The 15,015-nt window shown below is 49.5% G+C and overlaps 1 protein-coding gene across 6 annotated transcripts in view; it reads right to left on the reverse strand.

Annotated features, from left to right (window-relative positions):
- Nucleotides 1-15,015, reverse strand: part of PLEKHA2 (pleckstrin homology domain containing A2) — a 73,678-nt gene that overhangs the window by 29,136 nt on the left and 29,527 nt on the right. For all 6 annotated transcript variants that reach the window (XM_032329024.1, XM_032329023.1, XM_032329026.1 and 3 more), the window contains exon 3: nt 4,072-4,128. In XM_032329024.1, the coding sequence (XP_032184915.1) occupies nt 4,072-4,128 (57 nt within the window). The remainder of the gene's footprint in view (nt 1-4,071; nt 4,129-15,015) is intronic.

Raw genomic sequence — 15,015 nt, forward strand, 5'->3', positions numbered from 1 at the left:
AATTAGTAGCTTTGATATTCTTAGTTCAAAAGAATCTTTGGATATGCGAGGTGATTGCTGCGAAATATAGCCAATCATGAATTAAATGTGTTACTCAGCCAAATCACTCCAGAAATAAGACGACTGAAATCCTCTCGAATATTTTATAGCCAATTCTATTTAATCAGGGTATGGTTATATTCTGATCTGTTCACCAGGATGTAATGTGGAGGTCTTATGGCCTAAAGAAAGCCTTTCAACAGTCCTAAAAAATATAAAAATTCAGGCAAAGGTGAGCCCACCTCACAGACTACCCAACTTCAGGCATGTCTTCACCATCCCCAGAACCCACTCCCCAGAGCTCCATAAGTTCTGGTCCCTGTGCCACCTTGTTTTGGGGGTTCTGGATCCTAGGACTCCATCTGAACCACAGCCTACACTGTTAACCTGCTTGTGTCTGACGCCCTGACCTGTCAATGACTCAGTTTCTGGCTCTTTCCCTCGGCATCCTTGCTCCTCCTGCAGGTCCCTTGTGCCCACAACACTGCATGGCCTGGCCTCAGTTCCCAGGCAGCTCTGACCAGCAGAGAGCAGGCTGACCCTCAGAACCCACATATCGCTCGGCTTCCTTCCAACTGTAAGCTTTAGAATGGCTGTGAAAAGCTGGGCACTCAGACCCTCACTGGCTTACGAGAAGACTCACCCCTTTCTCCCAGAAACTGACATTTATCACTGACCAGACGCACCACGGGCAGAGACTTTTCACCAGGTTGGACGACAAATGGTCCACAGTGACCACAACTTTTTAGCAGCCTATACTGAAGGAATGCTACCAGCATGCTTAGTACAACAACCTAAGTGATCACCTGGCTTTTCATTTGTTTTGATAGGTTTATCCCATTTTCAGTCAGAGACATCAGAGATTACATACAGGCACACCTATAATTTGCCTCAGGCCCAACCACAGAAGCATTACTTGGCAAAGCAGCTAGCTCCTTGCTGAATCAACCAGACATCAGTTCTAGTTCTGCCCTGTGGGCCATTTAGCATGGGTTAGACCCTCAGTGTCTCTGATCAGCTTCCCAAGTAGCAGAACCAGAGTGCAATTACTATTTTCCTTCTTATCATCACAGAATGGCAAAAGAGGAAAATGAAATTCTATCTATCTGGGCTGTGTCCCTCGGGGAGAAGAGCTGAAGTATGGGCCTCATTTACTATGGAAAGGTAGCTCTGGCCTCACCCTGATATCCTGGGGACGGTGACAGCAGAATCCCTCTTCCCCTGGGAGGTATAAGCCCTCTGGCCGCCACCCCACCTCATGCTGGTAATCAGACCAGACTGTGCAGCCTCCTTCAGATGTAGTGAAGGACCAGAGGATCCTAAAAAAGCATGTCTCACAGACCAGCTACAGGGAGGGCACCCAAGTGCTACCATCCCCCTGCCGGAGGTGACCACAGTTAAGTAGCTGCGTAGCCGTGGTTGACTGGTGGGTCCTGAGTTATGCAAGCAGCGAGAGGAGGTCAGGATGTGAGGGGTGGAATGGGCACAGGTCAACCAGAGAGTGACGCAGACAAGGCCACTCTACAGCTCAACAGACTCTCAGGAACTTGCTCTTATCAGATCAAACACAGACCACAGCGGCAGCAAACTCATCAGTGGCAGGGCACTGCTAGCCAGCCCCATCCTGTCTGCCCCTGGCCGGAAGTGGAGCTGGGGCCCCTCTGGTAGGAGCAGCAGCAGCAGCAGAAGGTCTTGAAGTTCTGGGGTGGCTCTGCCCTAGTGTCCAGGCGCCCTTGCCTCATGAGGTGGCATCAAGAGCAGAGGAAGCCGCGGTCAACTACACAGAATGACTGGAAGGGTTCTAAGCAGTGGTCTCTGGACCAGGTTCCGGAGGTCAATGAGCCCTGAAATTACAGGCAGACCAGGGTTGGACACATACATACTTCACCTGGGGTCCATGATCTTCACCCAGCACTCAAAAGGATCTGTGACCACCACCACCACTACCACAAGAAGTTAAGAACCAGTGTTCTTGGAAGGTCTTCCTTATAACTAACTGAGGGCAAGCCCTGACAGAGCGGGGCACAGTCGGGGATGGGACACGGGGGCTGGCTGTATAGAGGAGAAGAGCCTCAGGCAAGGCGGGAAGGTGGTGGCATCAAGCCCACCTTACATCATTTTCCAGTTTGCCCAAACCTGGTTCTGCTGCCATCAGTGCCCCGGAGAAATCAAGTCAAGGACTTTCACCTCTGTCGGCCTTTCTGAAGCATCATCCCAACACACGCCCTCAAGAAAGAGCGACAGAACAGCACCCCTGTGCAGAGACCACACGTACACAGCAAGCCAGGTCGACACTACGGTAAAATGCTGTCCTCTGGGAGGGACTACCCAAAGGTTCACAAGAAATAAGCTGGAATGCTGAATTTGATGCCAGTGGCCCCGCTAAATGGGTTTCTGGGAAAACCCCTGCTTTCTGGCACTGAGTCAGGTAGGAGTTAAAGGCTCACTGCGCTATGTAACCTGACCCCTGGGGCAGCTGCATCGGGGTGTGTGTGTGTGTGTGTGTGCAAAAACACCCACCCAGGCCTGCATCTCTCCAGAAGGGCTAAGAAACAGGTCCATCCTTTCTAAATGAGACAGCTTCCAAAGCTGAGAATTCTAAAAACCCTCATCTGAGCTGCATTTATAAATCGTGATTCAGCAAGAGACGGTATTCACTCTTCCCCCAATTTAAAAAAAAAAGAAAAGAAAGAAAAAAGGCTCCCACCAAACCAAACTCTCTCCAACAGGAGGTTTGGAGTTTCACTAATAATGAGGTTCTCTACTCCGCCTCTCTGATTCTGTTCCTCCAAACCTCCTAGAAAAAGACCTCATGAGCCCCCACCAAGACCGGACAGGAGAGGGGAAGGCCCAGGCCTCCGGCCCGCCCGGCCCCAGAGGCAGCCACATCTCTCACCACAAGGCAAGCACAAATTGCCCACAGCTGCGCTAGCAAAGCTTCGCTTTAAGCCCTGCCCCCTTCCCCTGAGGTCATTATCTCCTCTCTCTAATCCGCTCAGACCCTGCCCTGCATCTTCTGCCTCTGTGCCCAGCGGTATCGGCTAGCCCTTGTGTCTGCTTGCCCTGCCTCCAGCCCCTGTGGCGGCTGCCACCTCCAAACCAGCCCCGGCCAGCTGCGACAGGCGGCTGGACCCAAGGGTTCCCAATGCTCACTCAGATCAGGGTACCCCCAACCTGGGAGAACATGGACAAGGAAGCAGAGATCCCCAAGAGGCCCGATATGAAGGGTGCGTGGGGAGAACAGGACTTCCGGAACCTTCGTGCTGGCTGGGTGCCACCTGGCTCTTCTCACTGGACAAAGAGTTCCTCTTTCTGGCGAGGCTCTAAATCCCCAGCCTTTTTTATCTCTGCTGCATCACAGGTCAGCACTGGAGCCTGCTCCGGGGGCGGGGGTGGGCTGCTGAAAGCAGCTCAGTGCCGCAGCTCTGCGTGGGCATCACCAAAGCCCGCGGTCTCTCCCCCGCCCCCCCCCAACCCCAGTATCTCAGCTCCAAAGAGGGGCTGCTCTTTCTCTGTCTGCACTAACCGACCAGAGGTGTTCTGCCAGGCTCTCCAGCAGTCATCTGGCGGCTGAACAGTTCCCTGGCACAACCGAGTGCCTTTCCGGGGCTCTCCTAGCCTTCCCTCCACAGTCATCCTGTCCCCACCCTTTGTGAGCTGCTCCTGTGGAACAATACCCTTTGGGAGAATCTTTTCTAGTCACTGGGAGTTTTGCAGTTGTTTGGTACTTTTTGTCCCAATGACGATAAAAGGTCATGCCCGACTCCTACCCCAGCACCTAGTCCTCCTTGGCAGGAGCTGGAAGCATCACTGACCACTGTGTCCCCGGAGTAAGAGGCTTCAGGCTCACCCTCCAAGAACCTGCCAACCTCACTCCACCCAGCAGCAAAGCTTCCAAAGGGAGGACAGGGGAGCACTTCACTGCCCAGGCAACACACCCAAATGCTAACGCCCGAAGAATTTGACATTTCTCATTTAGATACGAAACCTACTTAGAGAACGTGAATCCCCAGAGCTCCAGGCGGACATTACCTTCGAGATGTAGGTCAGCTGCAAAGATCCAACGGCGCCTGCCCCCATGGCCAGGTTCTGAAAGACACATGTTTTTCATTTTTAAGAAGCATGATGCTATGTGAGGCACTGGAAACAGCACTAAGAGACAGAAGACCAAAACGCTAGTCCTGGCTTTGCAACCTTGACCAAGCCACTTACCCACATTCTTTAGCTCACTCTCCTCCGTAAAATGGTGATAATTCTTACCATGGCTATGTTGACACAAACGTTATCCTTGGCCTTGCTTACTACAGCGGGGTGTCTTCTAGGATGGTGGTTAGAAGCGTGAGCTCTACCATCTGAGTGAGTCAGTTCCTTAACCACTATGCCTCAGTTTTCCTTTCTGTAAAAATATGGATACTAACGGTACCTACCTCACAAGGCAGTCATGAGGATGAGTAAATACATGTAAGGGCACTTGCAATCATCCCCGGGACATAGATGACTCTCAACAAGTATTAGCTATTATATTTTTTTTCTTTCCTGATGGCTCTAGTCCCCTTGTTGGCTTGGTCCTGCTTTATGCCACTCCAAATTGTTTTTGTAATAAACAGAGTACATATTCACACAATACAGAAATTTTTTAAAAAATCCAGCTATTTGTTTATTTCACAGGATTATTATGAATACCAACTGGAATGATGTCTGTATGCCATAAAACACTAAATAAATGTCCTAGTAAAACAGCAAGAAACCCACAGGCACCTGGTCAGGCAATATTCTGTCCTAGCACAATCTCCCCGGCTTGCTCATTTCTCCGCTGTCAGAAAGGAAGCAATGAAGACACAGGGATGACAGCACACCGAAGAAATGAACACGATCAGAAACCTCAGCCATGAAGTTTCTTATTTATACATTGGAAAATCTACTCCCCCAGGGACCTTAAGAACCTGTCCAGAGCTCCTGGTGCCCCTTAAGTTGCTGCAGAAGCCTCAGAGAATAATCTTGAAGCCCCCAGTTATTGGGGGTTATCTCAAAGCAATAAGGGAAACAAATCTTGGATAAGGAGAATTTAGTAAATTTCCTAAAAGGTTAGCAGTGAAATGACCTGTCATTCCAGGAGACTGCCCTTAAGAAGTATTTTAGACAGTAGGGAAGAGCCCTTCTAGGCCCAATGATCTAAATTAACATACATCACCTGAAGCAAATGCAATATGTGAAATTTTCTACACACAAGAAAATAGATGGGAACAATACCACGATAAAAGGAGTCTCAGAGCCCTTAAACTGTAGACTAAGAAATTCAGAAAGGATGTGTTGCCTCCTATCCCCCCCCTTTTTTTAAAAGATTTTATTTATTTATTCGACAAAGAGAGATCACAAGTAGGCAGAGAGGCAGGCAGAGAGAGAGAGGGGGAAGCAGGCTCCCAGTTGAGCAGAGAGCCCAATGCGGGGCTCCATCCCAGGACCCTGAGACCATGACCTGAGCCGAAAGCAGCTTAACCCATTGAGCCACCCAGGCGCCCCCCACCCCACCTATTTTCTTAACAAATGAGGCCATAAATCTAAATGCTGCCTTTAGGTAATCAGATTAGAATTTCAAATATGGACGATCTGATTTATACATTTTTTTCAGATACACAGTGATTGCATTTTGCTGACTTTTAAGGACACCTCTATTCGATGAAGAGAGATAGGCCCTGCACCCCTAAATCAGAGTCCACGAAGGAGCCACAGGCACTCCAAAAGGCCACTGAGCAACCACCACTGCCCCAAGGAGAACCGAGAACCGCTCTGGGCAGACAGCTCCGCACAGAGTAAGGCTGCCTCCAAGGACCACAGGGCCACCAGCCTCTCCAGGACACGGAGCACCTAGCCCACTCCCAGCCCCCATCTGGCACTGGAGGAAAGGGAGGGGCTTTGTGAGTGAGGGGATTGGTCCAAGGTCACATAATTGGAGGCAGAACTTGAACTACAAAGCTCAGGTCATCTGACTTCAACCCAATGCGTTGGAAGCAGCACGATAAAAATCTTAGAAAAGATTGGGCTGTTGGAATTCTAGCTGTGACATTATCGCCCTGTGACTGCAGGCAAGTTTCTCTGCCTATAAAAGGGGGATAATAAACCCTCCTTGGGCAGTTGTGAGGATTACATGAAAATACATAAGGAGAGCCTAGCCTATGGCAGCTCCTCTCCCCGACCCACGACGACACTAATTACAAGACGCAGAGGCCAAGTCTCGGGGCTGGTGTTGCACAACTCACTCTCATCACCCCAAACCACAGCCCAAAGGCCTCCAGAGCCCCATCTGGAATTATGAGTGACGAAGTGGAATTTGGGGAACCATTCGGACACTAACCCACACGTAATGACAGATAGGAGTGGGTCAGATTTCAACTACTTCATCCCGTCCGCCCTCCAGGGCTGCTCCACCCTCCGGCCCATCCCCCCACACCCCCCCCCCCCGCTCTCTCCCCCCACCCCCCTTCCGCTCTCCCACTGCGGAAAGACAGAGGAGCAGCTCTCCTGACTGGTTACCTGGGGGCGGGGGGCGTCTTCACCTCCCCCACCCACCACCCACCCCACAGCGTGCCCCTAGGCTCACACCATGAGAAGCTAGGAAAATATGACGAGTGTGTATAAATGCAGTTCCCCCCTGCCCAGCTTCCTCCCCACCCAGGGGGAGAGGAATGACAGGAGAAAACAGCCCCAGGATCCCAGAGCCTTGATCCGGAGTGTTGGCTCAGTGTCCACTCCGATTGCTGGACCTGGGAGATTCACGGTGACAGCTTGCTGCCAGGGTGGCAGCCCCAGGCAGAAACTTCCTGGTCAGGGAGGAATGTACCAGCATGTCTGAGCTGGAGACCTCGGCAGCCAGTCATCTGGCGGGGAACGCCAAGAAACAAACAGCACCCGAGGCGGGGCAGTGTGTCAACGACTAGGCAAGCGGCCTCTCCAGGACACGGCCAGTCTCGACCTCCAGGGAACCGATAAGAGGATCCACCTTCACAAAGCTTCTCTGGGCTGCAGTCTGTCCCCGGCCTCGCCTCTCTCTGAATCCTTGCACACCCATCCCGCTCCAGCTGTGGTGCATACCACACTCTCCCGGGGAGCATGTTTGCAAAAGGCCCAGGCTCAGACCTCACCCGAAAAACACTGAATCATAGTCAAATGGAACATGGTCAGAACATGCACATTTTTCAAATGTTCCCAAGGGATCCCTACACAAGCCCAGGTCTGAGAACAACTGCTCTACATGACCAACTCTAGCCCTTGGTTCTAGATCGGCGAATACCTTTCTGCGAGATTTAAGTCTCTTCTTGCCAGATTTTAAGCACATTAAAGACATGAGTAGAATCTTATTCCTCTCTACAGCAGGCTGCTCAATTTTTATTTATTTGTTATTTTTTAAAGATCTATTTATTTTGAGAGAGAGAGAGAGAGCCTGTGTGCACGAGTCAGGGTGGGGAGGACAGAGGGAGAAGGAGAGAGAATCCCAAGCAGACTCCCCGCTGAGCACAGAGCCCAAAGCAGGGATCCACCCCAGGACCCTGAGATCATGACTGGAGCAGAAATCAGGAGTCAGAGGTTTAACCGACCAAGCCACCCCAGGCAATTTTTAAGCAAAAACGCTATTTGCACAGTGGTTAAGTTCCCAGACCAGTCCCCCAAAATCCTGCTACACTCCGTACGGAAGACGTCCCACCCACCCCTGGCAAACCACCTTTCTTTGGAAAGGTTTGTTCATGTTTTGAACTGGGCTGTCACTTGAGTTTACAGTTACCACGACCTCAGGCAGAGTTCCTGAGGGACAGGATTCGGGTGGAGGGGCCTAAAAGGACCGAGCCCCAGCAAGACGAGAGAGTCAAGGGCTTGGGGAGAGGCCTGGGACGCCTCCGACATGAGAACATCTGAGCAGATGCGGAGGGAAGGCATGGCTGGCCGGTGGGAAGGCGGCTTATGGGAACCACCTGCGGAGGTTTTCACACAAACTCGGATCCACGCCTCACTCCCGGGGCTCTAACTGATCCGGGACAGGGCCCAGGCACCTGCACGTTTTTCAAGCGTCCCAGTGATTCCAGGGTGCTGCCCATTTTGAGGACCCCCCGCTGCACGCTTGGGCTGGTCCTGCTGACTCTGCACAGAGATGCCAGCTGGTGAGAAAGCCACGCCCAGCGGCAGCCACAGGGTGACCTTGGCTGCTGCAGCAACAGTAAACAGGGAGGGATGGGCAGGCAGAGGGAAAGGGGATCCCAGTGCCATGCGTGGCCCGCAGCCATTGGACGTGAGGACGCCTGTAACTCAGGAGCATTCTCAATTTTCTGAAACAATGCAGGGCACAGGGCAGGTTCCCATTCTTTTATGAAGACACTGCCAACACCTTGCTTTCGCTCATGTGTTCTTCTGCACCAAGGGCCTCTAAGAAGCTCCCGCTCCCCATGAGGGGCAAGCGTCGAGTTTATGCTTTTCCAGCACCAAGGAAGGAGCCAAGAGGCCCACACAGAGATGTGACAGACCTCCCGTAGTAAGCCTTTTTCCAGAAGCCACATTATCTCTTGTCGAAATAGAAAATTTTACCCTAGGAATGTCTCCTACTCCCTTTCCCATCTTCTAATGCGAGTAATGAGGAGCACAGAAATGACTAACGACAGAGTCATAAATTCACAGAGCAACAACACTAACGGGTTCTGGTGATCCCGTATCATTTGCCACAAGGTGGGGAAATGACTTCCTCAAGGAACTGAATAAAGACAGAGCTTGTAACTCCCACCATCGAATCCAGCACTTCAGCAAAGCACAGTTTGAGGAAGGAAAAAGTAAATTAGTGTCTATTTAGAGTCAATTTTGCACCAGGCCAGGCTGCTAGGTACTCCTGCACATTGTCACTTAATCCTAACAATCCCATTTTACAGATGAAGAAAGTTAACACCTGAGCAGGTGTGAAGCAGCTTGCCCAAGGTCACACAGGCAGTGAGCCGTCAGGCCAGTATTCAAACCGAACCCCTTCCTGATTCTCCAACCTCACACGCTTTCCCTCTACACCATGCCACTTCCCGGGAGACAATCCTTCAAATGTACAAGGACCTGCTCATTATCTAAGAGTTGGTTATCAGTGAAAGGTAAATACAAGAGCAGGACCTGCAGGGTTACACCGGAGGAAGCCCTCCACAGTTGCCCAAGCTGGGAAGGGCAGGCACTGGCCAAACTGGCTCTTGGGTGCCAAACTCCGAAAGACCAGAGATTTGGAGTGGAAGGGGGAAAGGAAAGATGCTGATGCTTTCTTACCTTCTTTCAAATCCCCCCGGGGTGCCTAGCAGAACACATCAGGCCGTCAAAACCAGCTTGGGGGTCAACGAGTGGGAGGAGGAGGAAGGACTGTTTATGGAAATCCCACAGAGAGGCCATGAGCCAACATGGCTGCCCACAGGCTGAAACCACAACTCAAACCACCAGAAACCGAGGCCAGACACAGACTCTCGGAAAAGAAAGACTCACCTAGGAAGAGTTGTGTGATAGGGACGGAGGGGAGAGCATAGTTCCCTCTGCCCCACACTCCACAGCCCTCGCCCCAGAATGGGAGAGTAACTGAAGGAAAGTAACCAAGCTATTATTCCCAGGCATTAGGTGACCCAGACAGTGGCCTGACCTGTTGCTCTGGTATCAGACATATCTCCCCCCCTCCATTCTGTAGCTCCACTTCCTGATACTAACTTGAGGAAGGATGAAATGCCCAAGGCTACTCTCCTCATTCTCTAGGTCAAAATACACATGCAACACTCGCCTTCCAGAAAAGTCAACTCTGCATCTGTGTTGGTGCAGCGCTTGCATTCTATCACCTGGAAGCCTCCTCTCTGCTGACTGTTGACACGCATCCGCACCAGCTTCAGCCAGGATGGATTGCATGACGGGTAAGTCTCTTGACTTACCCGTCCCTCCCCCAGTCCTAGTGATAGTGACCTAAAGACACGATCCAAGGTCAGGGCTCTAGATAATCCCCAGGACATGTTTGGGGTCCCAGACTCCAACTACAGGCCCCTGAAATGGTTCTGAAACTTCAAACTCAGTAAGCCAAGACCTTCACCCATGTGCTCAAGGCAGCCTCCTCCACACCTGCATCAAACTCGGGGTCATGGCCCCTCCGTCCTGGAATCGGCTCCATTCGCCACTGCCCTATGCCTGCCAGCGGCTCTGGCTTCTCTTCTGGTCAGCCTGGCACTAACCCTCTGACTGGTCTCCTCCACCCTCCTGTCAGTCACCGAGCCTGACATTTTTTTCCTTCAGTGGCCTCTAGATCTGTCCCTTCCTCTCTATTCCCTGTGCACCACTGCCACTGACATTCCAGGACGCCCAAGACAAATCCTCGCTGTCAGCAAATGACATCTCAGTAACACTCCAGAGTTTATGTAAGCATTTTCATATACATTGCTTTATTTAATCTTCACAGCAACTATGTCAGAGATAGAGATAATTAATATCATTACCCTTGTTTTACAGATGAGAACACAAGGCTCAAAAAATTGGGCGTTTCCCTAATTAAAGTACACATCCAGTTGTCCTGCGTACAAGGGATACAAACTAAGAAAATGGGCTTGAGAGCAAAAATCGACTATGCAGCCCCCTCCTAAATGTACAGTTGCCTGCTCTGCCTTGGAGACATCATTTGAATAATAAAATGGCATTCTTTTGTATATAAATAGTTACATAAATACATTAAAAAAATAAATAAATATATCAAACACCAAAGGTTGACATCTCAAAGCCAAACATTAATAACAATAAAACCAAAGACAAATTTTAAGAAAACTCAGAACAGTTTCATCACAGTTCCACATTGGTAAAACCTTGGCTAAATTTCACAGCTTCCCTTTCCTTTTGTTGGTTAGACTTTAAACACCGAGGAGCAGCGTTATGAACACAATTGTCCCAAAGTGCCTGTTGGTTTTCACTTCCTTTTAATTTAGACAAAGTACCATCTTTTTTTTTTTTTAAAGATTTTATTTATTTATTTGACAAAGAGAGATGGAGAGGCAGGCAGAGAGAGAGATAGAGGGAAGCAGGCTCCCTGCTGAGCAGAGAGCCCGATGTGGGACTCAATCCCTGAGCCTTCAGCTCAGGTCATGATCTCAGGGTCCTGGGATTGAGCCCCACATCGGGCACTCTGCTCAGCAGGGAGTCTGCTCCCTCTTCTCTCTCTGCCTGCCTCTCTGCCTACTTGTAATCGCTGTCAAATAAATAAATAAAATCTTTAAAAAATAAAAAATAAACACACAAAATTACTGTAGTATTTTATGCCAATTCTCAACAAATCCCTACATAATTTTAATTCTAAAAAAAAAAAAAAAACCAAAACTGAGTAATAATTTTCCCTTAGCAGAATTTACATTATGGTAAAAGTACAGACCTGTCGCTTGAAATCTTTTAGAAATTTTTCCAAAGGAATTCTGCCTCCTGCCTCTAACAGAGAGTATGGACAAAAGTCTGCCAGAGAGTCTCCTTGGCCCTTGAAATCATTTGACTACATGGAAAGTTAATATAACAATAACACAAAATCCACGATTAAAAACACCTTGCTCAAACAATTGCTCAAGATCTAAACATTCTCATGAAGCTATATGCAGAGAACAACTCTGGACAGATACACAAATTGGTAATGTCAGCTGCCTCTGACTAGGCTGCCTCTAACTAGGCGACTATGTGGCTGGCGGACAGGACTGGGAGCTAGGAACCTGTCAGTAGATCTGCAATCCTACATTTTGAATTTTGTACCATGTGCGTGTATTGGCTATTTTTATTTTTAAGTTATCTTAATGGTCCTTGGCATTTTGGCCGGGTGAAGCCTATGATGCAAAAATCTTCTTTTTTTTTTTTAAGATTTTATTTATTTATTTGACAGATAGAGATCACAAGTAGGCAGAGAGGCAGGCAGGGGCGGAGGGTGGGGTGGGGGGCAAGCAGGCCCCCTGCTGAGCAGAGAGCCCCATGTTGGGCTCGATCCCAGGACTTGGAGATCATGACCTAAGCCGAAGGCAGAGGCTTAACCCACGGAGCCACTCAGGCACCCTTGCAAAAATCTTTTAAATATTGATGGATTCAGCCAAATTTTACTCAAGGAAACTTCTGACAAAAACCCCACGATTTAAAAAAAAAAATACCAATTTTCATCTAGCCTTTACGACAAAGGCTAGATGAAAACTTGTATCCGTTTATTTATATGTTTTAGGTATTCCTACCACGCTTCTGTATTCTTCCTACTAAAATATCCAGATATCCATCTTTTTTTTTTTTCTAAAGATTTTTATTCATCTATTTGATGGACAGAGATCACAAGTAGGCAGAGAAGCACACACAGAAAGAGAGGAAGGGAAGCAGGCTCCCCACCCAGCAGAGAGCCTGATGTGGGGCTTGATCCCAGGACCCTGGGATCATGACCTGGGCCAAAGGCAGAGGCTTTAACCCACTGAGCCACCCAGGCGCCCCGCAGATATCCATCTTTTTGTGAACACAGCTCAAGTTCCTTGCTCCTTTCAATGAAACAACTGCTTTCAGACTTAAAAAAAAGCAAAGGGCTCTCACCGTGGCCCCAGAGTTAGCAGGAGAGATACCATCTACCTGAATGTTACAATGATCCGTAATTTGCATCATGGCCTTTGGAAAGTAAAAGCGCCTGAGTACTTTTTGGCTATGGAGAGAAAATTCACTTTACAGAGTAAATTTGACAAGAACAGCCACCTCGTGCAGCAGTACGTTCGGGCTTCTGTTCCGCCTTCGTTCAGGGCTATATAATTTAGTCTTGCAGTTGCTTAGCCAAATGGGCCTCATGAGGGTGGAGCATAAACATCGCTGTGCAACTAGAACATGGTTAGTCACTCTGCAGGCCACGGTCATAAAGCACAGCCTAATTAAGGTATTTTATCTCCTCTCTCATGATAGGGACCAACACTAAATTAAAATACAGGTACTGGAGCCATAATATCACAGTAATGTTTCAAGGGACATCCAGCCCATGTTTGCTTCTGTTCAAGGACTATCTGTGTGCTGATATTGTCAGCCTATTGATTTTTAAGTGCATTAGCTGTATCAGGGGCCATTAGCAATAATGTCAAAACTTTCCGTTTATAGGGGTCCTTTCCAGCTGATGGGTTTCATCCCACATCGGTCTGGTGTCACCACTGCCTCTATCAAAAACCTGGATTTCATACTTCACTGCATCAACTCTATAAATTCTGTGCGACATCTAGGGCCGTACCTGGTCCATGCAGGCTGACCCTGGAATGAGCACCTGTTGTATGTCCCGTGAGCAGAGGGCAGCCCTCCGGCTTCCGGAGCTGTTTTGCCCTCATTTATAGAGCCGAAACCAGGGACTGTCCAGTGGGGTACACCACTCTGGAGGCCTAACTTACTTCGAGCCCCACTGCAGCATCGGGCTGAGGCCTACTGTTTGCGAACGTCTGTTTGAGCTCAGACCACTGTCCAGCTTCCTCTGCTTCCCTGTCCTGCTTCCCAGCTCTCTTGACAGTTCCCAGAAGAACATTTCCTTATGAAAAACTTGGCACAGGGGCGCCTGGGTGGCTCAGTCAGTTAAGCATCTGACTGCGGTCAGTCAGGTCATGATCTCAGGGTCCTGGGCTGGAGCCCCACAACAGGATGCCCCTCCCATCAGTCAGGTCATGATCTCGGGGTCCTGGTCTGGAGCCCCACATCAGGATGCCCCTCCCATCAGTCAGGTCATGATCTCGGGGTCCTGGGCTGGAGCCCCACAACAGGATGCCCCTCCCATCAGTCAGGTCATGATCTCAGGGTCCTGGGCTGGAGCCCCACATCAGGATGCCCCTCCCTCCACTCGCGTGCACTCTCTCAAATAAATAAAATCTTGGGAAAAAGAAAAAGAAAAGAAAGAAAAAGAAAGAACTTGGCACAAATCCTCATCTCGGCGCCTGATTCCTGGTCTTCGGATTTTCTTCTGGAGAATCTGACCTTAGATCCCCTCTGACCAGGCAAGCTCACCTTCCTCCTTGGTGCTGCCTCTGCTCCCAAATGACCGCCACTGCCCTCACACAGAAATACCCTCCTCTTCCTGTGCCGCTCTGCCTGGGACAGGGGGCATAACGATCAAAGGAGGTACTGTAAGTGAAAACACATCTAACCCTATAAAATGTCCTACAAATGGACATCACTGGTGGTAATGCTTTGTCTCACCCATCCTTCCATATCTGGATCCAGCACCACCCCCTCCAAGAACGGGGGCCCCCACTCTCCCTGCCACATTTTTTTTTCATCATCCATCTTCTCACCTACAGCGTAAGCTCCATGAAGGCAAAGATTTGGTCTACTCACTGTTGGAGGAATGAAATACATTCACAGGATGTATTTATGCATTCAACAAATATGCGTTAAGGAATGTTTCAGGAATTAAAGGGCTGAAAGCCATGTTAAAAATCATCTAGAGTACCTATAGCCTGGAGAGGATAAATAACTTCCTTAACATACAAAATAACTTCGTGGCAGATTCTTGATCTCTTATCTCCCAGACCTAAGGACTTCCCATCTGAGGCCCCAGCTTGAGGCCCTGCAACTTTTTAGATGGGCAGCTACAGAGGAAAATGGCAGCCCCTTCTCCTTCAACCAAACGGCTGGCATCTGGGCCACTGAACTCAACAATAGGCTTTCTAACAAGAAAGGTGCACCGAGATTTTTAGCACCACAGTTATGGGTGTTGTTTTCATCTCTCCAACTAAGCCTGAATCCCTGGTGGCAAAGACTTACTGAATCCACCTCCCACAGGGTCCCGGGGATCGTGCACAGGGCTGAGCTCAGACGTCAGGAGGAGGAGAACACAGGGGAAGAGCGCAGACACCGGAGTCTCACCAACCTGGCCCCAACTCCAGCTCTAAACTTAGCTCCTAAGTGACCTTGAACAAAGGTGCCAAACTTCTGGCACCTTGCAGAGTTCTTCCAGAGGATAACAGCCCGATTCCCAGGATC

Source organism: Mustela erminea, chromosome 21 (assembly GCF_009829155.1).
Source record: "Mustela erminea isolate mMusErm1 chromosome 21, mMusErm1.Pri, whole genome shotgun sequence".
Taxonomy (NCBI): Eukaryota; Metazoa; Chordata; class Mammalia; order Carnivora; family Mustelidae; genus Mustela; species Mustela erminea.